This window comes from Drosophila busckii, chromosome X, assembly GCF_011750605.1.
Source record: "Drosophila busckii strain San Diego stock center, stock number 13000-0081.31 chromosome X, ASM1175060v1, whole genome shotgun sequence".
In the NCBI taxonomy this organism is placed as follows: Eukaryota; Metazoa; Arthropoda; class Insecta; order Diptera; family Drosophilidae; genus Drosophila; species Drosophila busckii.
The window spans coordinates 11,489,033-11,509,948 of NC_046608.1; the positions used below are offsets into that span (position 1 = coordinate 11,489,033).

General features: G+C 37.2%; 3 protein-coding genes across 3 annotated transcripts; all 3 read left to right on the forward strand.

The window, feature by feature from the left end:
- Window positions 1-12,864: 12,864 nt before the first annotated feature.
- Window positions 12,865-14,072, forward strand: LOC108605708 (lysosomal aspartic protease). The gene has a single exon (XM_017995499.1). The coding sequence runs from the start codon at window positions 12,880-12,882 to the stop codon at window positions 14,002-14,004; it is 1,125 nt and encodes a 374-aa protein (XP_017850988.1). The 5' UTR covers window positions 12,865-12,879; the 3' UTR covers window positions 14,005-14,072.
- A 1,883-nt stretch (window positions 14,073-15,955) lies between these two features.
- Window positions 15,956-17,138, forward strand: LOC108605827 (lysosomal aspartic protease). Its single transcript, XM_017995632.1, has one exon. It carries the CDS (start codon window positions 15,976-15,978, stop codon window positions 17,089-17,091), a length of 1,116 nt encoding a protein of 371 aa, XP_017851121.1. The 5' UTR covers window positions 15,956-15,975; the 3' UTR covers window positions 17,092-17,138.
- Window positions 17,139-18,279: 1,141 nt separating this feature from the next.
- Window positions 18,280-19,481, forward strand: LOC108605018 (lysosomal aspartic protease-like; the record flags this gene model as incomplete). The annotated part of the gene is made up of 1 exon (XM_017994584.1): window positions 18,280-19,481. A coding segment is annotated over exon 1 (1,197 nt), but the record flags the coding sequence as incomplete, so codon positions are not given.
- Window positions 19,482-20,916: the final 1,435 nt, after the last annotated feature.

A 20,916-nucleotide genomic window follows, 5' to 3' on the forward strand; every position in this document is an offset into this window, starting at 1 on the left:
CAGTAAATTTGCGAATTTTTACGCTGTAGACAACACACGCGCACGAACTGAAGACTCAAGCATAATCCCAGCTATGATGATGTGTTGCATGCAGCTTCAACTTGCCTCTGCCACTGCCACTGCTGATGATGATGATGGTGATGAGTTTGGGTAGCAGCCAGCTTGATGCTGATGGTGTTGATTGTGCGCCAGTCAAGTGTAAGCTGCACATTAGTCAAAAACAAAAACAAAAAAAAAAACAGCAAAGCAAGCAAAAAAAAAAAAATAAACTTATGTTGCGCCAAGAACTTAAGCGGCTTAAGCACAGCAAGCAGTCTGGAGCCTTATGAATGAAACTCAACTTAACTGCAAGCAGCAAAAAAAAAAAAAAAAGAACACAAAACCAACTTGATTTGGTCAGGTTGCTTGGGCTGCGCTCGCACTGATCGTGATCGTCTAAAATGGAACTGGAATTTAAGCCCCAACATTTGTTATGTCTGTCCCTTATACACTATGAAATCGAAGCAAGTATATATCGCTTTATATACACGCTTGGTTAGTAGATTATGATTTTTAATATTTATGTGAATTGTTTTGCTTTGGCAAGTTTGTGTTCTAAGTCATTTGATTTTGCAAGTTTGTGCTCCAAGTCTTTTTAGCTGTATGAACATTTTGCAAGCATTGTTTGTGTTTGGTTTAAGATTAAACTAATTTTTACATTTGTTTTTGTATATTGCTGACTGACTTGTGCAAGTTCGTGTCCTAAGTCTTTTGATTTTAAGCATATTTATGCAGCATGTAAAATCTTTAGTAAATTTAGTAAATACAAAATAATTAAATTAGACATGTAATAATAATAATAATGTAAAAATAATAATGTAATAATGTTTAAAAAAATATAAATAAATGCTCAGAGCTTATATTTATTTATATATATAATGTCAGCTATGGACAATCGACGATAAAAGAAAAGGATTACAAAAACTATTTAAAATGAAATTTAAAAATTATGTTTTTGTTTATAGATTTGATAGGCTTATAGATTGGGAGTGTTATATAAATTATTATGTAGCTTAAGTGCTTAAACAAATAGATATATATGTATATATTGTATTTATTTTTTAAGTGTATTTGATAAACGTATTAAAAATCGCAGAAGGCGCAATTTCAATTATGTGAAGCAGAGCAGAGCAGTCGAGGCACAGACACAAGCGCTGCTGCTGCTTGATCTTTTTTTATGCATTATTTTGTTGTTGTTGTTGTTGTTGCTGGTCTTTGTTGGCTTTTGGGACGCTGAGCGAGCCTTAATCCACTTGTTCAAATGCTGTTGATATTCATATGCTTTGTCAGTTGATTCGCTAATATGACGTCTGATGCGGCTGCCGCTGAGGATATATTTTTTTATATATATATTTTTTTGTTGTGTGTTCTTTGCTTAAGAAAATTGTTGCGTTTTGGGCTTGGGCTGCGAAAATTTGCACTTTGGGTTTGCAACGCGCTGAAGCTTTTAATTTAGCAGCAGCAGCTAAAGCGAGAGCGAGAGGTGAGCAAAAATAAATAAAGCTTGAATAATGGGCTAGCTGCTGCTGAGGTAGCTCTGCAGCAAGTTTGTGTCTTAAGTCGCTCACTCTGCAGTCACTCATTAAACAACAAACGTTTTTTTTTTTGGTTGTTCATTTTTTTTTTTTGGTTATTTGATTTGTTGCGTCGATTGTTGCACGTTGCACGTGTGTTTTGGTGTTGCTCACTCATCAGCGATAATGATGGGCAATTATGTATGTGTGCGCCTTTCTCGCGTGGCCCCAGCAGCAGCAGCAGCCACACGTTGCACGTTCGGTTCGTTCGCCTGCTGGCTGTCAATTTGCCAATTGATATATGTGTGGCAAGTCTCGCGGGCTGTTGCTTCTAATGCCGCATTACTTCATTAAGCGCGCAGACTTTTAATTATGCCACAGCTCGAGACGCTGCAGCATTTTAATTTGCAACAAGTTGCACGCTGCTCCACTTGCAACTTCCATTGTCAGCAAACAAATGCGGCGCGCCCCGTTGATGAATGCGCTGCAGCCACGCACATGCGGAGGAGTTCTCGCTGCCGCTGCCCCAAGTACTTGCCACATTCGTTTTCTATGCCGCATTATGCGCACAAATTAATTTATGTGCACTGCAGTGCAGGCAACCAAAAGTCGCAGCCAGCCCAGGCAATTGCTAAAGACAAAACTGGTTGCTGCCACAAGTGGCAGTGGCAGTGGCAATTCATTAGACGCTGTAGCAGCAGCAGCCAACAAATTCAGCTCAAGCTGCATGTAGAGTATCAATAATTTGATTTTAATTTCAGCCAAGCAACAGCTTACGACATTATTTTTAATCTAACTATATAAATATAGAAACTAATTGAATTTAAAATTGAAATACGCAAGTAAAATATATTTAAAGACCAACATCAAAAGCAAACAATTATAATAAATATAAATATATAATAAATAAATTTGTTAGGTCTACAGTTAAACTAAAAATATAAAATAACTGCTTAATAACAATAACAAAAACTTAAATTTATATTCATAAAAGTATAAGCAAGTTTAATTTTGTAAACAGTTTTAATCAAACAGTAATAATAATTTACACTAAAATTATTTAAAAGATTTTTGATAATTGCAAAATTAATTCGAGCTTGATTTTGAACATTTTACGATTCAAAATAAATGCAACTTATATTATAAATAAATGTTAAGTAAGCTAAAAAATTTATATGAGCATAGAGCATACGAAAGTTCGTTGCTGCCACTTTTTGAGGCATTCCATTAGGTTCACACCACAATTTGTGGCAAAGAAAGAGCCAAAGCTTTTTACTCCTTGCGCAAGGTTTGTTTGTTTATATGTTTGCTGTTGTTGTTGTTGTTGCTTCTGTTGGCGATTTTTGGTCGCGGGCCTGCGCAATTACGCGTTGCACTTTGGCTGCTGCTGCTGCTGCTGCTTGCCACACAATTCAAAATGTTCGTGTTTAAGCGCTATTAAGTGGCAAAAATCGCGCGCGCATCAAGTTGCAACTGCGCGGCTCGAGGATTCATGAGCTTAAGCCGAAGTCCGAGGTATGACCACGCGCATAGCTTTGGGAAGCGAGTTCGAATCCGCGCCTGCGTGTTGCTTATAATTAAAAAAAACATGCCATGCTGCAATAGGATAGGAGCAAGGCGAACTGGCGAGGATGCGAGCCACGGGGGCGCGCATAACAGCAAAATCAACTTATTTGCCTTTTCCATTGAAATAATTAGTTCAAAGTTAAATATTGGCTGCTAAAAGTGCGCAAGGCAGTCACGAGGGGTGCGCAGGGGGGGGTGGCGGGGTGGCGTGCAACGCATTGGCGGCTTATCGCATTTAGGCGCGGAATTAATCGATTTGCGTACCGGGTGCGAAAACATTGGTGCGGCTTTAATTGATGCGCGCACAGCACGACAGAAGCCACTGCCACTTGCCACAGGACAGCGGCGCACAGAGTGGGACGTGAAGGGGTTAGCGGGGCTTAAGCTGTGATTGGATAGAGTTGTCAGCCTATTGATTATATCGCTTGATGGCTTAGCAAGCTTTGAATGCTTTGTATGCTGTCAGCGCTTTAGATTTAATCAGCAAAGCCAGCGGCAAAGCAGAAGAAGAAGTTAAGTCTAAGCTGAAAATTAAATATAGTAAAGACTCTAGACTAGAGCAGCGATTAAATGAAATAATAAATAGTAAACATTGTAATAAGTAAAATGAGCAGCTGAAATATTTGCAATTATAATGTTAGGAATAATTGCAAATAATAATTTATTTATTTCATGTCAACTATAAACAGTCGACGATAAAAGAAAAAATTATAAAAAAAAATTTATTTAGGTATTTAAAATTATGTTTCTGCGTTTAAATTTGATAAACTTATAGATTGGGAGTGTTAAACAGACTCAACATTCGTTGCAAGGATGGGGGAAAACCCAAAAAAATAATAAAAATTATGGCATTAGCAAATCGAAATAAAATCTAATAAGTATACAATTTGTAATTGTTTAATTGAAAGCAGTTAATTAAAATTAAATTAATTTCAAATTATTAACAAATATAAGTAATAGAGCATATTGAAATTAACTAACTGAATTGCTATTTAATTTATATTATATATATATTATTATTATTTGTTATCTATTGTTTTGCTATGCGCGTATAAAATATATAAATAATTAAATATGCTCGGATGTGTTTTAATAATATAAATAAATAAATAGAAAAAATAATTTGTCTTTGTTGTTGATTACTAAGCAAACATGAAAATTAATATAAAAAATAATAGTTGGCTTGTATAGTATAATTACTATATGAATACTAATTTATTTATAATAATTCAAAAGCAATGCATGCTTAAAATAATTTCAAATAGTTATATACATATATATAGATTAAATTGTATAAGTTTGATTTGCTTAATTAATATCACAACTTACCCAACTTGTGTTTAATACTTGTTATAAACTCACACACACACACACATACATGCGCACTGTGTAGCTTATCAGCTGATCGACCGCAGAGCTTGAGCTTCAGCTAGAAACTGAGCTCACCCCCGCGCTCGACTGTCGCTTAACTAGGGCCGAAGCTTAGCGAGTGGGCGTCGCTGCCGTCGCCGCCTTAGCGCTCAAGCAGCTGAGCGTGGGAAAAAGTGAAAGAGAGAGAGCGAGCAAGTGCGCTTAAGCTCACGTACGCACTAAGAGATAACGGAAAGTCGCTCTAACTAAATCATTAGAGTGGCGTGAGCTGCTTTAACTAACGGTAAGCTCTGCATGGAATTTTCCATTGATTTCAATTGTTCTGCATTTATTTTCAACTGTGTGCAAATGTAATTATTAACTAATTGCTATAATTTAATTATAAGCGCAGCTTTAAATTAAAAGTAAACTATTTACAATAATTAAACATTTAGTTATTTTATTTTATTTAACAGTTATACTTAGCAACTAATGTGTGTCAAACAATTGCAATAAAGCTTAGCAAATTAAATTATTTTCATACTAAGCAACGCATTAAATTTTATAATTATTGCAATATTCAATGTTATTATAAATCAAAAACTATTTGACATGCTAAACAAATCTACAAATCTTTTTTTTATGGTATGCATGTGTGTGTGTGTGTGTGTCAGCCACAACAAAATGTTGCAAGTTAACTCTTAAAGCGCTGTCAGCACTTGCGGCAAGTAAATAAAATTTTATAAAAACGATGCACTTGAATTTTATGAACACTTTGCCTTCGACTCGACTCGTCTCGACTCGAGCAATGGCAATAAAAATTCTAAAAAATAAACAAGCGCAGCGTAAAAAATAAAAATTCAATTAAACGCGTGCGCGCAAAAATTCTAAAAATTGTTAAGTACAATTTTAAATTAACAAATTTGAGTGGCAGTGGAATTTTTAGTGACAGCGTCGAGTTATGATTTCCAGTGAAGCGACTGGCAGTCAATGGCGAATGAATTTGTTGCGCGTATTGTGTGGCAAGCAGCGGCAGTGCAACGAAAAATGCCACATAAATTTCTAATTGTAAACGTATTTGTAGTTTTTGTAAAGAGTAGCGCTAACAATAGAGCTCGAGCTATTGTCTAGCTCTAAGTAGAGCTGTGGATTTTTTCCACAGAATTTTCAGCACGCGTGTCACATTTTCCGAAGACTGCTCGACTTTATGGCATTTGCTCATAAATTAAATCGCTGGCTAAGCTGTCAGCGCAGTGTACGGACATCCGTTGCAAGTTCAAGTTCAAGTTCCAGTTCCAATTCGAGTTCGAGTTCTCGTACCCACGCAATTTTGGTAAATTCAATTGCAGTGTGGCCGGAAATTGTGTTTGGCTTGGTCCGACAGCCTTTTCCGCTTTCATTATGCGAAGCTGCAGCTCCAGCGCATCCTTCAGCTTGCAGTTTCATAATTGAGTTGTCCAGTTCTCTCGTTTTCTCATTTCTCATTATGCTTTTATGCAATTCATTGCATTTGCTTTGTATTCGCTGCTGCTGCTGGCGCATCCTGTCTTAAGCAAGGACCACACACTTCCTAGTGTCCTGTTCGCTTGCTCCTGCTGTGCTCAGTGTCCAGTCCCGCTCTCTTTTGTAGCTGGTGTGGTCCAGGCTCTTGCACTTGAATCCAATGGCCAATGGCCAACAATGATTAGCACTATGACTAAAGCACAATGTGGCTCTTAATTGTCCATAGCGTTGGCTTGTGGCTGCCCAGTTGTCCAGCTGGTCTGGACTGGTCTGTAACCAATCAATATAAAACTATAATATGCTATATATAATATATCTAAAATTCCTAAATTTCAACACAAGCTGCACATTTAATTTACAAACAAATTTCATTTATTAACTAATGACAATGAATTCTTTTCACTGGTAACAATCTTGACTTAATTAAAAATTTAGCAACAGAAGCATGGGCTAAATTTTATATTTATTTAAATTAAAATAATTTTGAACCATTTTTTTCTATATAAGAAACTTTTTCTAAATAACAAACTTTAAATAAAAAATTTATAAACTGTATTCATCGTACATTCATCAGAGCAAAAGAATTTGCTATTATCATTTTAATATTTGATAAATATTAGTATTAACTTTTAGAAAAATTAGTTTATTTATATTTTATTTATTTTTTGAAAGTAGATTAATTCCTACTTTATTCTTAATTTTAGGTTGAGGATACCAACCTGAACGTTTATCTTTAGTTTATTTTCAATTTTGTTTGCTGTACTTCAATTAAGCTATATTTATTATATATTAGATTATTAGTTAATTTTTTATATAGTTCAAAATTGTCTTTAGTTTATTTTCAATTTTGTTTGCTGTATTTATTATAGATATATATATTAAATATATTATTAGTTAATTTTTTTATTGTATTTCTTTGAATTAAAATACTTTTGCTTTTTGTTATATATTCTATAGCTCCATAGCGTTTGTTTTGACGACCTGCATATATTGCAAACTTTATGCATAATTTTGTGTTAAAACATAAATTAAATTTTTTAAACTACATGCATACGACAAATCAATTTGAACCAACTATAGTTATTAGAACTCTCAGAGCTGAACTGAAAGAAATATTTAGAAGCGCCTGCAGTTTATGCAAAATGTTCGCAAAGAATTTGCTAATTATAAACTTTAACTGCTGCGGCGAACGTATTTTTTTTGGAAACTTGTTGTTGTTGCCGCCGCTGTTTTGTGGCAAGTGCAATTATGCCGCAAGCGCAAGCGTGAGCTGATTACAATTTTGGTGAAGAGGCAAATGAACAGCCATTAAGCTTTTATTGATTTTCAGGCAACATTTTTCTAATTTGCAGCCCCAGAGTAGAGCGAGAGAGAGAGAGCAAAATAAATGGGCAAAGCAAACAAATTGAATGCTAAATGAGAAAAGCAAAAGCAACAAGCAGCAGCAGCGTTGTGAGTGGTTGAGTGGTCAAGCAACCTTGGTGGTAAATATTGAGTGCCTGGGTGGTCCTCCACTTGCCGCGGCGGCGTTGAGCGCATTTTAAAAACTTCGCCACAAAACTCTGCAACTGAACTGTGTGGCATGTAAAGCAAATGAGGCGCATTTATGCAAAAAAAAAAAAAAAATACAAAAAATAAAGCGCACCAAAAAAATTGCGGCAAACAAGTTGAAACGATCAACGGGGCAGTGATGGCAATCGATCAACTTGCAACATGCAGCAGCAGCAGCAGCAGCAACCAGTCTCAAGTTGCAAGCGAGATTACAATCAATGTGTAATCCGCGCTGCGTCTGCTGCCTTTTTGTTTTTACAGTTAAAGAACGTTGCACACGCTAATAACAAACAATTAGTAACTCGGCACTGGCATTAAACTTGGCTTAAATCGAACTTAGTACCACATTGACCCACATTCCAAACCCAAAGCGCGCCACGCCCCAAAGGCATTTCATTAGCTCACTGATTGCATCGCTCGCTCTCGCTGACTCGCTCACTCTCTCTCCCTCTCTCTCACTCTCTTTTGTTGTCTAATTAGCAGCTACAAATCGTTGGTGGCAGGATCTAAGCCAAGGCTTATCCTAGCTACTTCTCTTTTATAGCAACTTACTAATTGATGTCCACAAGGGGTTAACACTGCTGCTACTGCTACTGCTACTGCTACTGCGGTAGGTGAAAGTCGTTTATGATTAGCCATGCTCGTAAATAGCGTGAGAGAGCGAGAGCGAGAGAGAGCGCGAGCAATAGAAAGTATTGAGATGCATTTGATAAGCGCCACTCACTAAAAAGGACGAGCAGCTAAGGTGGCCTCTAGTTTTATATCCTTTTTGCTTAAGGGATTTCGTTGCTGTGGCTGCGTCTGACTCATCAGCTACTTAGTTGTGGAAATTCCTTACACAATTTCTTGACTTTAGTTGCTCATAAATTATTTTATATTTATTAAAGTGCTTGACAATTTTTTAAAGGGTTTCCACTGGAATTTTATTTATAATTTATTACTTATAATGCCAAAAAAATAGATTGTAATCGGTTACTTATGCAACAGCTATATTATTATGAAACTAAAAAAAAATATAAAAAATAAATTATGAAGCCAAAAAAAATAATGAAAATTAATACAAAAAAATGTTGAAAAATTTATATAAATTAGTTTATTTATAAAAAATTAATTAAGTGAATTTGAAGCAGAAGTAAGTCAATAATTTTTTTTATATTTTGGAGTTTATTGAATTATAAGTATAACAAAATGGATATAAAATTTAGTAGAAATAATTCAAATAAGCAACTAATTCCAATGTACATATCTTTTCAAAAAGGTGAATAAAATTGAGTTTAAATTGAAATTGAAATCAAGTTAATGCTTATAGTAAATGTTAAAAAATAAATTAATAATAAATTATGTTTCTCACACTCTGATTAAATTTATTTACAAGAAAAATGACAAGAAATTAATTGAGCTGGGCAAGATTTTCTTACATCATTTATTTGCAGTTTGCAATTTTCATTTATATGTTTGTTATAAGTGGCAGAAGCTGCAGCATGCAAAAAAAAGAAAGAAAGAAAGAAAGAATAAAGAAAAAGAACTGAAGCTTCAATGAGCAAAGCAAATAAAATTATCTCATTACAAATTATGCCCGCAATGCACAACAAGCCAAGCAGGAGCAGCAGCAGGAGGAGGAGGAGCAGGAGCAGGAGCAGACAAAGGCCAGCAACGTGCAACGTGTTGCAGCTGGGAAGCTCCAAAGGCTCGTTGCACGCGCGCACGCTAAATAGATTATGTCAAATGATCGAAATCACATCATAAATTCAATGAGAGTTTGCATGAAACGAGCGTGAGAGCGAGCGAGAAAGCAAGTGAGAGAGAGAGAGAGAGAGAGAGAGAGCCGCTGGGCGTAAAATGAACGCATCTAAAATCAAATAAGCCAGGGCGTTGCAGTGTAGGCGTGTTTGCCACAGCGGCAAAGCCGCAAAGCCAACAACTCAACCCCACCCTCCCCCCACCAATGCAGCGAGTGTGGTGGTGGTGGGGGGGGGGGGGGGGGTGACTGAGTTTGCTGCCTCTTTAACACGTTTTTAATGGAGAATTGGAGAGCCAGCGAACATTGCTTATTGTTTTGCATGCTGCGCATAATCGGAAACCCGAGTCCAGCTCCGCGATCGGTAGCCAACGGCGCTTTGTAGGTGGAGCGAGCGAGCGGCTGATAACGCAGACACCACAAGAAAAACAATAAAATATTGCAATTTGGTCTGCACAATAAATTCAATGCCTAAGTACGAATCAAGCCAAGAGTCTCTCAATTGTTGCTGCTGTGGTGAACGCGGGGTCGGGGGTGTGCGTGGGCGTGAGCGTAGGCGTTTGTTTGGGACTCCCTCACACTTTGCGTGCAAAAATCGATCAGCGCGAAATGAAATTGAAGTTAAAACACAGCGCCCGTGGCGCTTTATGGCGATTTAAAGCCGCCATATATAGTCGTATATATAGCCGAAGCGAAGCTCTCTGATATGCTATATCCAAAGCCATATCTGTAAGCCATCAGCAGCAGCCGCAGCAGCGCTAACTTGGCTTGTTAATACTCTAAAGCCAATTTGAGCGTCTTGCTTACTGCAAGTTGTTGGCCAAAAACAAATACTAATTTCAATGCATATTAAAAATAAGCATTTTTTTTAATATTATTATATTAAATATATCACACAAAATGTTTGCTTTTCTTACAATATAAAAAATGCTTGACTTGTGCTTGTTTATTGTTTGCAAGCATTTAATATGTTTATTTATATAGTACTTTATAGTATTTATATATTTTATGGTATTTATAATATTTATAGTACTTATAGTATTTTATGGTATAACAATTTATTTAACAATAATTAATTTATTTAGCAAAATTATTTAACAAAAATTTGTCTTGTTTTTATTTAGCTTACTACAAATTTGCGTATTAAACTAATTATGCTAAACAAATATTTCTTAGCCTTATATATTTTTTATTTTTGGCTACAAAGCGCATACAGCGTGCTTTATGCTGTTAGCCAGCTGCGCTGTTGGCTTGTTGTTAACCTTTTAGCCCGCTTTTAGCCATTTAGTGGGGCCAATGACTTTGACTGCCGCGCTGGCTGCTGCGGCGGCATTTGCGTGTGAAACAGCTTTGAAATTGGATAGTTAGTGGCAAAAAGTAAAAGATATATATATATATATAGGCAGCCAGCTGTGTGTGCAACTTGCAACTGTTGCTTGTGGCATGCAGCTCAGCATCATGGCCTGTGACATTTGCCAGTTGAAATCAATTTGCAAATGCTTCAATGCATTTATTTGACACTCTGCACGCTTAACTGCAACTGTGTGTGTGTGTGTGCGTGTGTGTGTGGGTGCAAGTGGAACCAAATGCAATTTGCTTTGGCATAAAAAGTGATCAACGTTGCATTTGGCTACGGATGATAAATTTTCAATTTGTTTGACTTGAGCGCAGTGCCCAAAAATAAAACTAGATAGCAACGATATGTGTGTGTGTGTGACTCACACAGCCACAAGCGTTGTGCTATTTCGCTCTAACAACTCTTTGGCCTGCTGCTGGTAGCGCAACGAATGCGCCGTTGACACTGTTGCATGCAACAAACGACGCCGACGCTCATCATGGCCCATTGTGTGTAGTGCAACATTAGGTCATGCCACATCAGCAAACACACACACACACACACACACACACGCACGCACACATAAAGCAAACTAAACTATATAGTAGTAGTTCCTTTGACTTGCTGCATATATTAAACACAATAACTCTTTGTGCCACTTGCCACTTGGTAGGTCCTGGTCCTCTCGCTCTTGGGCAGCATAAATATTCCCAGACTGTCAATTGAACAATTGTCGCATATATATAGCCATATAGCTGCTTGACAGTTGCATTAGTAATGCTCAACAACTTAATTAACATTTGTAGTACAAATAGTGAGCAGACTGTATTATTTACTTATATAAGCTATTGATTAATAAATATTATATATATATATATTTATTTTTGGGCGCGTGCTTGCGTCAATCGCAGCTGCCACTCAATCTACATTTCAAGATATATCTTGATCATTAACTTAAACAAAATGTCTATAAAAATATATATAATAAAAATTAAAGCACTTCAGCATACTTAAAGTTTCATGCTTATCTTTAAACAGCAATATACAAAATTATTATTAATTTTTTATGTTTTTTATAGTTTGTTAATCTTTTGCTTATGCCCTTACGACTTCAACTCTTAAGTTGATTTGTGGTTTGTTTTGCATCATTTAATTTTTATAAATATTTATTTTCTATTTATTATTATTATTTGCCTGAGTGCATGCAATTCAAAGATAGTAGCTGTCCATATCTGTTATATATGCATATATATTTTCCAACTATTAATAGCATTGTTAATTGTATTTTGTTTGCATTCAAAGTAAAAATCAATGCCGATTAAATTATTTGAAGTGTGCGAATAATAAAAATAAATAGGCTCAGATTTGATAACGTGCTATTTTATTTGGGCCAAAACAATTGATAGGGCCTGGCTAACTGGCACAAAGTTCAGTAACCCAATTTGCTTATATTTTGATTTTGATTTTATATGCAATTTTAATTAATAATTATCAAGCTGCTGTAATTAATATTTTAGCATATTTTAAGCAACTCAAGTGGGCGTCAAGTATTTTGGAAATTCAAGCACACGTCACATTGATAAGCAGCACGCAAATTAATTTAGTTAGCAATTAAGCAACTTAATCAAAACGCACGTCAAGCTAAATTGGAGTCAATAAAAAAAAATATGAAAATATTTATGCATAATTTATCTATAACATTAAAATGCTTGATTTCAATAACAATAACAAAACTAATTCTAAGGCAAACTAAAAATTGCACAAACAACTAAAATTAAATTCTTTTAAATAATAAATGCATACTAAACTTATTAATATTAAAAGAAAGTTTTACAAAAAATTTAAAAAAAAAATTATTTTTATTGGTTGAATGAATTATTTTGTTTTTCATATTAAATGCATTTAATAAAAACACAATCTTTTATTAAAATGCATAATTAATATATTTATTTATTTATAAATTGATTTACAAAGAATTGTTATTTTCGCAAATATATAAAACATAAATAAAAAATAAGTATCTTTAAATTGTATCAATCAAAGTGATTAGCAAGTGCTAGAAAAGATTATGGAGCGGGGAAAACACAGAGTGCAAAGAGACTTGGGCAGGAGCACAGAGCACTTGAATATAATAGACCAATATCTAATCTAAGCAGACACAGCAAACTTAGAAGTGAGACAGTTATATAGAGCGAGACGGGCATAGCAAGATTTGCTAAGGTATAAAAGCAATGCTTAGTAGCGCTTAAAAGTTAGTCGAACTTTAAGTAGACAAAAAAAAGATGTTCAAGAGTCTAGCCCTACTCGCTGTGGTGTTGGCCGTGGCCAGCGCCGAGCTCCACCGTGTGCCCGTCTACAAGCAGGAGAACTTCGTGAAGACCCGCGGCAATGTGCTGGCCGAGTTGGATCATCTGCGTGCCAAGTACAATCTGCCACAGATTCGTGCTGTCAATGAGGAGCAGCTGGATAATTATATCGATATGAGCTACTACGGTGTGATCAGCATTGGAACTCCACCACAGAGCTTCAAGGTGCTGTTCGATTCGGGTTCCTCCAACCTGTGGGTGCCCTCCAGCAAGTGCTGGTTCATCGATATCGCCTGCATGAACCACAACCGTTACAACCACGACGATTCCTCCACCTATGAGTCCAACGGCGAGAGCTTCTCCATTCAGTACGGCTCCGGCAGTCTGTCCGGCTTCCTCTCCACCGACACCGTCGATGTCAACGGTCTGGTCATCAAGAAGCAAACCTTTGCCGAGGCCACCAGCGAGCCCGGCACCAGCTTCAACAACTCTCCCTTCGATGGTATTCTGGGTATGGCCTATCACCAGCTGGCTGTCGACAATGTGCTGCCTCCTTTCTATAACATGGTTAGCCAGGGACTCGTCGACCAGTCTGTCTTCTCCTTCTATCTGGCCCGCGACGGCACCTCCACCCACGGTGGTGAGCTCATCTTCGGCGGCTCCGATGCTTCCCTCTACAGCGGCGAGCTCAGCTACGTGCCCATCTCCCAGGAGGGCTACTGGCAATTCGCCGTCGACAGCATGACCTTCGATGGTCAGTCCCTTTGCGATAACTGCCAGGCTATTGCCGATACCGGCACCTCTCTGATCGTCGTCACCGAGGAGGCTTACGATATCTTGAGCAACGTCCTGAACACCGATGAGAACAACTATGTCGATTGCGCCACCGTCGACTCTCTGCCCACTCTGAAGATCACCATCGGTGGCAAGCAGTTCGATCTGTCGCCCGCTCAGTACATTATCCCATCCAACGGCAACTGCATGTCCGCCTTCGAGTACATGGGCACCGATTTCTGGATCTTGGGTGATGTCTTCATCGGTCGCTACTACACCGAATTCGATTTGGGCAACAACCGCATTGGTTTCGCTCCAGTCGCCTAAATCAGCAATAAAGCAAACGTTTTTTTTTTCTTCTACTATAAATAAAAACAACAACGATTTCATAACACAAAAAATAGTATAAATTTTGTTTTTTCTAATGTTTTTGCGCGTAAACACTTGAGCTACCTGTACTAAGTTCTTAGCCCTTTCTATGCCACTCAGACTGTTTAAGTATTTCGCTCAAAATAGAAGAGACAAGTTTTTTGATATATTTATAAGAATATGCAATAATATTGGTACTCAATTCAAATCTTTTTTAATCATTCTATCACATAATAATTGACATGTAATTTTTATAACAAAACTTGACATGATAACGGTATCTATTTACATCATACTATATAGCTTGGCTGCCTGGCTGACTAAAGCCCTAATAATGTGTTGAAAGTACTTGAATTTTATTTTTGTAGACATTCAGACTTTGCAAAGCAATTGAAAGATAGGAAGAAATAATAAACACACTCAGGTCCGATCAGATTTTATAAGTAAAAGGTAGTTGTACTTTTAATAAGACCAAGCTGGACTAGTATTTAAACAAAATAACATACTAAGCAAAGCCGATAGTTATTATGTTTGTGGCTAGCTGAAGCTAGATAATATAATAATTTTTCTTTACATTTTTTAAGATGAATCATTTAATTATATACTTAATAAAATAATACAAAAATTATAATACTAAGCCCAAGCTTATGTTTTCTTTGTGCCTAGAGTAGACTAATATATATAAAGATGATTGTCTTAAATATTTTAAATATCATTTAATTACTAATAGTGGTCAAATAATGCAAAAAAAAAAAAAATACTAAGCCCAATCCAAAAGTTGTTTTATTTTTGTGGCTACTTATTAATATTTTTCTAATATTTTTTAATTATCATAGAAGAATAGACGTTTTTTATAAAAAGCAATTTATAGTCATTACGTTAGCACTTAATTTTTAATTCATACTTTGCTATATGTTATATAAGATAATGTATTAAAATTAATGCAAAAAGTTTGTTATGATTAAAAGAATTAATATAAATGCTGTTAAGTGCTGAATTTAGTAGTTGCTAAATTGCTTAACTTTTAAAAAAATATTGTATTAAAATTCAAGTAAAAAAAAAAAGAAAAACATAGCTGAAACTAAAAAATAAATAATATTTTAATAAGTTAAATTCAATTAAGTTCCGAGCTAAATTTCAATTAAGTAGTTGCTTTTAAATTATGCTCAAACTTGTGTGAAATTGAAATTTAATAGCTTACGCTTAAATTTAAAAAAAAATGCCTTAAAGTACGGCTAACATTTCAGGTCTGGCATATTAATTAATTACTGGTGAGTATTGATAGAATGAAGTCTAATTGAACAGGAGTTTGTGATAAATAGCTTCAATATTTGTGGCTGTTTAGTATTTTTATAATAATCGAACTGATATCCATCTATGGTAAAAGTTTAAAGTAAAACATAGCTGAATCGAAAAATAAATAAAAAATATTTTATAAAATTAAGTTAAATTCAATTATTCGATTACTTTAATGAAAGCACAATTTTAAATATAAAATATAGATGATTCAGAACTTTTTAGCGCTAAAATATAAAAACAATTGTTTGAATTGCTCTAAACAAAAGCGAAAAACAGAAACCTTGACGGCTCGTGGCGAAGTCTTAATCAATTGAGCCGCAAGCTATTCAAAGCCCCATTGAGGGAACTGACAAGGCGTGTTGTCAAAATCAAAGCATAATGCTGATTAACTGGACATATAGAAGTGCCCACACACACACACTGAAATTCCATTCAGATTATGCAGCAGGTGTAATACGATAAAGAGAGCCTGAGGCCACTTGAAGCCTCCAATTGCGTCAAGTCTATTACAGCGATGATAATCGCATGGCCAATATCTAATCTGGGCAGGTGGGAACTTTCGGGTATAAAAGCAATGCTTAGCAGCGCTTAAAAGTTAGTCGAACTCTAAGTAGACAAACAGCAAGAAAGATGTTCAAGAGTCTAGCCCTACTCGCTGTGCTGTTGGCCGTGGCCAGCGCCCAGCTCCACCGCGTGCCCGTGCACAAGGAGAAGAACTTTGTGAAGACACGTGGCAACATTCTGGCCGAGATCTCGCATCTGCGTGCCAAGTACAATCTGCCACAGGCTCGCGCCGTCGAGGAGGAGCTGAACAACTCGATGAACATGGCCTACTATGGCGCCATTACCATCGGTACTCCTCCCCAGAGCTTTAAGGTGCTGTTCGATTCGGGCTCCTCCAACCTGTGGGTGCCCTCCAACCAGTGCCCCAGCGACGCTTGCCAGACCCACAACCAGTACGACTCCAGCGCCTCCAGCAGCTACGTTGCCAACGGCCAGAGCTTCTCCATTCAGTACGGCACCGGCTCTCTGACCGGCATTCTGGCTGAGGATACCGTCGATGTCAATGGCCTGACCATTGCCAGCCAAACCTTTGCCGAGGCCACCAACGAGCCCGGCACCAACTTCAACAATGCCAACTTCGATGGTATTCTGGGTATGGCCTTCGAGCAGATCGCTGTCGATGGTGTTGCTCCTCCATTCTACAACATGGTCAACCAGGCTCTGGTCGACAATCCAGTCTTCTCCTTCTATCTGGCTCGTGCTGGCAGCTCCCAGGAGGGTGGCGAGCTCATCTTCGGCGGCTCCGATGCCTCCCTGTACTCCGGCGCTCTCACCTATGTGCCCATCTCCCAGGAGGGCTACTGGCAATTCACCATGGCCAGCGCCAGCGCTGAGGGTAACTCTCTGTGCGACAACTGCCAGGCTATTGCCGATACCGGCACCTCTCTGATCGTTGCCCCCGCCAATGCCTACGAGCTGTTGAACGAGATCCTGAATGTCGATGATGAGGGTCTGGTCGATTGCTCCACTGTCAGCTCCATGCCCACGATTAACTTCAACATTGGCGGCACCAACTTCCCCCTGGAGCCATCCGCATACATCATCCAAATGAACGGCAACTGCCAGTCGAGCTTCCAGTACATGGGCACCGATTTCTGGATCTTGGGCGATGTCTTCATTGGCCAATACTACACCGAATTCGATTTGGGCAACACCCGCATTGGCTTCGCTCCAGTCGCCTAATCAGCTTCATAGTTAAAATAAAGCAACAAAAGCACTTCAGTTTATAATTAATTTATATATTGAAGTTGCTAAAAAAAATATATTTTTTTTTGTTTTTTTTTTGTTTAGTTTAAGCAAAATCTATATTTATGCATTAAAGATTATTTTATGCAATCTTAATTTGGAATTCTTTGAACTTTAATCATTGCTCACTTTACTTTCATAACTAAATCCCTTGCGCATGTGCTAAAGATAAAATAAAAACATCGTCACTACTTATCTATAACTTAGATAGTAGACAAAAAATCAAAACTTATAGCAACGCTTTATATGCGATAAAAATTAAATGTGGTGCGTTTATTTTTTGCTGCTAGTTGACTGCAATATACACTTTGTGTACAACTAAATTTATGCAGTTTGGAGATCTAGCAAAAAATACATTAAATGTAAAAAGGTTTTAAATTTATTTTAAATATTTGTTTGCATAGAAAGCTCAAGCGATTTAGCCTGTATTAAAAAAATAAACAAAGTGTATACAAAATTTATTCATTAAAAAAATCCTGAATTACACAAATCTTTTGGTTGTTTGTTTACAATTATTGTAAATTTTTTAATTGCGAAATTTTTAAAGTAATAATATTTTAAATATTTATATATATAATATAGATTAGCTAGCTCAATTCCATATAAATGCTTTAAATATATTTCGAATTGAAAACATTAAATAAGCGTTGAAAAAAGTAAATTTTTTTTTATAGAAATAATGACTAAGCAAGCAACATAAATAACTTAAGCTGGCAGTTAATGAGTTTTTAAAGCTACAAATGGTGAACCCCGCACTATAAACAAAGCAGTAGCGTAGCCAAGGGGGGCTAAGTATGATATATAAAAGCAGCAAATGGAGACTAATAAACAAATTTTATGAGTGGGCTAGGCCAAAGTGCTTAAATATTAGTTACAAGCTTAATAATAATTTTTAAATTAAGCATAAAATATATAAAATTGCCAACTACGCTTATGGCAACATTTTAAAATATAACTGACGCCTGTGTCGCTAGAAATTGGTGACTCTTTTTTAGATATAAAATATAACAATCTTATCTATAAATTTGTTGTAAAGGGACTTTGATGGATCTTCCAATGGCGATAAGCAAACAACGCAGCTATAAAAACAAAATTTAACAATGCGGCCAGTTGCAGTAGGAAAAGTGAAAATGTGGCAAGTTGGTGTGGCGCTGGCGCTTTTGGTGGTGGTGGTGCAAGCACGTTCCGGCGTGCAACTGCCGCGCATGCAGATACAGCGTGTGAAGAATCATGTGAAGACCCAAGCGAACATCAACGCGGAGCTGCAACATCTACGGGCCAAATATAATGTGACGCAGCAGGCGGTGGCGGCGACGGCGACGAACATGACAACGGAGCCACTGTCGAACGATATGAATATGGAATACTTTGGCTCCATAACGTTGGGCACACCGCCGCAATCGTTTAAGGTTATGTTCGATACGGGCTCGTCCAATCTGTGGGTGCCCTCGTCCACTTGCTATGCCGAGGCCTGCTTGGCGCATAATGTTTATACGGCCGGCGATTCGAGCACATATGTCAGCAATGGAGCGCTCATCTCCATTACCTATGGCAAGGGCGGCATGACGGGCCTGCTGGCCCAGGATGTGCTGCAGATCAGCGGCTTGACCATACCGCAGCAGGTCTTTGCCATGGCCGACACCGAGCTGGACAATCAGTTTAACGATGCCGCCTTCGATGGCATACTGGGCATGGGCTATCAAGCGCTGGCCGAGAATAATGTTGTGCCGCCGTTTTATAATCTTGTCTCCTTGGGTCTGGTGCCCGAGTCCGTGTTCAGCTTCTATCTGAAGCGCGATTCCACGTCCACCGACGGCGGTGCTTTGGTGCTGGGCGGCTCTGATTCCAGCTTATATGCTGGCCCAATGGTTCATGTGCCTGTGACTCGCGAGGATTACTGGCAGTTCCAACTGGACTATGCCTCCATAGCCGGCGTCGAGATTTGCAACAAGTGTCAGGCCATAGCGGATACGGGCACCTCGCTAATTGCTGCTCCCGCGGCTGCCTATAAAGTAATTTCGAGCTTGATAGCTCCTACTGGCTCCTTCCAGTGCAGCGCTGCGTCCCTGCTCTCGCTTCCGGTCCTGAAGCTCACCATTGGCGGTGGCTGCTTCAATATAGGGCCCGAAAGTTATATTATCCAAAACGGGGGCCAATGCTTGTTGGGCATCTCCAGCCTTGACACGGACTTCTGGATCCTGGGCGACGTCTTCCTGGGACAATATTACTCGGAGTTCGATTTGGGCAACAATCGTTTGGGATTTGCGTCCATTACAGGACATTGCCCCAATTCAGCGTCTAGAACGAGCTTCTTTTTATTTTTCTATTTATGCATTTTTTTTTTATTTTTTAAATAATATACATTTTAATTACATTTTTTTGTTCTCCTTTTTTTTAAACTGTTTGACTTTTATTTTAATTAAAAAAGTTCCTTTTTTTAGTTTAGAATTAAAAAGTATGAACAACTTTCGTTAGCTCCAAAAAAAATTCAATTCAAACTAATTTATTAACATAAAAGCAATAAGTATAAAAAAAAGCCAAATAGGTCTAGGCTTATAATTTTTTAAATAATATAAATTGTAAATTAAATAATATTTTTTATTCTGCTTACTCGCATGTTCTTTTTTTTATTTATTTATCAAAGCTATTTTTGTATAATTTTTATTTTATATTTTTACTAAACTGCTTATTTTTATTTAATTTTTTTTTTTGTTTATTTGTAGAACTGAAAAAATGTGAACTTTTTTTAGCTGCATAAAAATTTAATTCAAACTAATATATTAAGTCAAAAGCAATTTATGCAAAAACTTTAATAACTCTGCTGTGATATATATAAAAAAAAAACTTCTTAGGCTTAACTGCAGTTCAGCTGATTGAGTTGCATTACATATTTAACAAAAGTTGCAGCAGCAAAAAGTTAAAGTTAAAGATCCGCCTGCATCACAAATTGAGTGCGCGCTTAATTGGGCAACGTTACGCGTGATTTATTGTAAAAATAAAAAAAAAACACAGAGTCTGCTATACACGGCGTTATTTATGTGTTGTTATTTTTTGTGCTTGGTCGGGATTAGGAATTATACGCACTGCTGTGTTCAGAGCTCCCACACACAAGCAAAAAATACAGCACTTACAAAAAAAATAAATAAAGTAAGTTTGTGCTTAAGACAGCGAGCTAAGAAATATCCTCTAAAATATTAAAAATATATAAAAATTTTTACAAGTATTTAAGCTATCAAAATAATATATAAATTATCATTGACTAGCTTTCAAGTTCAGCAAAGACACAAACCAGAAATACCCCACATAAAACTTTGCTCACTGGGTATGCCAGAAAAACAGTTGAACAACTGTAGGCTGTAGGTCTTGGCCTGATCTTTGTTGGTGGGCCAAGCGCTGGGCAATCCATCCTTCAATCGTATACGCGATGCTTAACTCTAATGAGCCTGGCGTCTAATAAGCGCAATTGAGTGCGTAGCTGGAGCAGCAACCTGAGCGAAGCGGCTTAACTGCTTGACGATGATAAAATTTATTGGCCAAGCAATTGCACATTTCGACGCTCATCAAATACCAATAAAATATCATTTGTTGTAATTGCAAGCGAGACCACCAGGCAAGGCAAGAGAGCCTTTGACCTCGCAAAAAAAAAAAGGAAACAAAAAACTGAAACGCTTAAGAGTCAGACAAAAAACGCAAGAGAAAGAGCGAGCGAGAGCGCGTGAGCGCGGGCAATCTGTCTCATTAGCTGTGCCCCGAAGCGCTTGA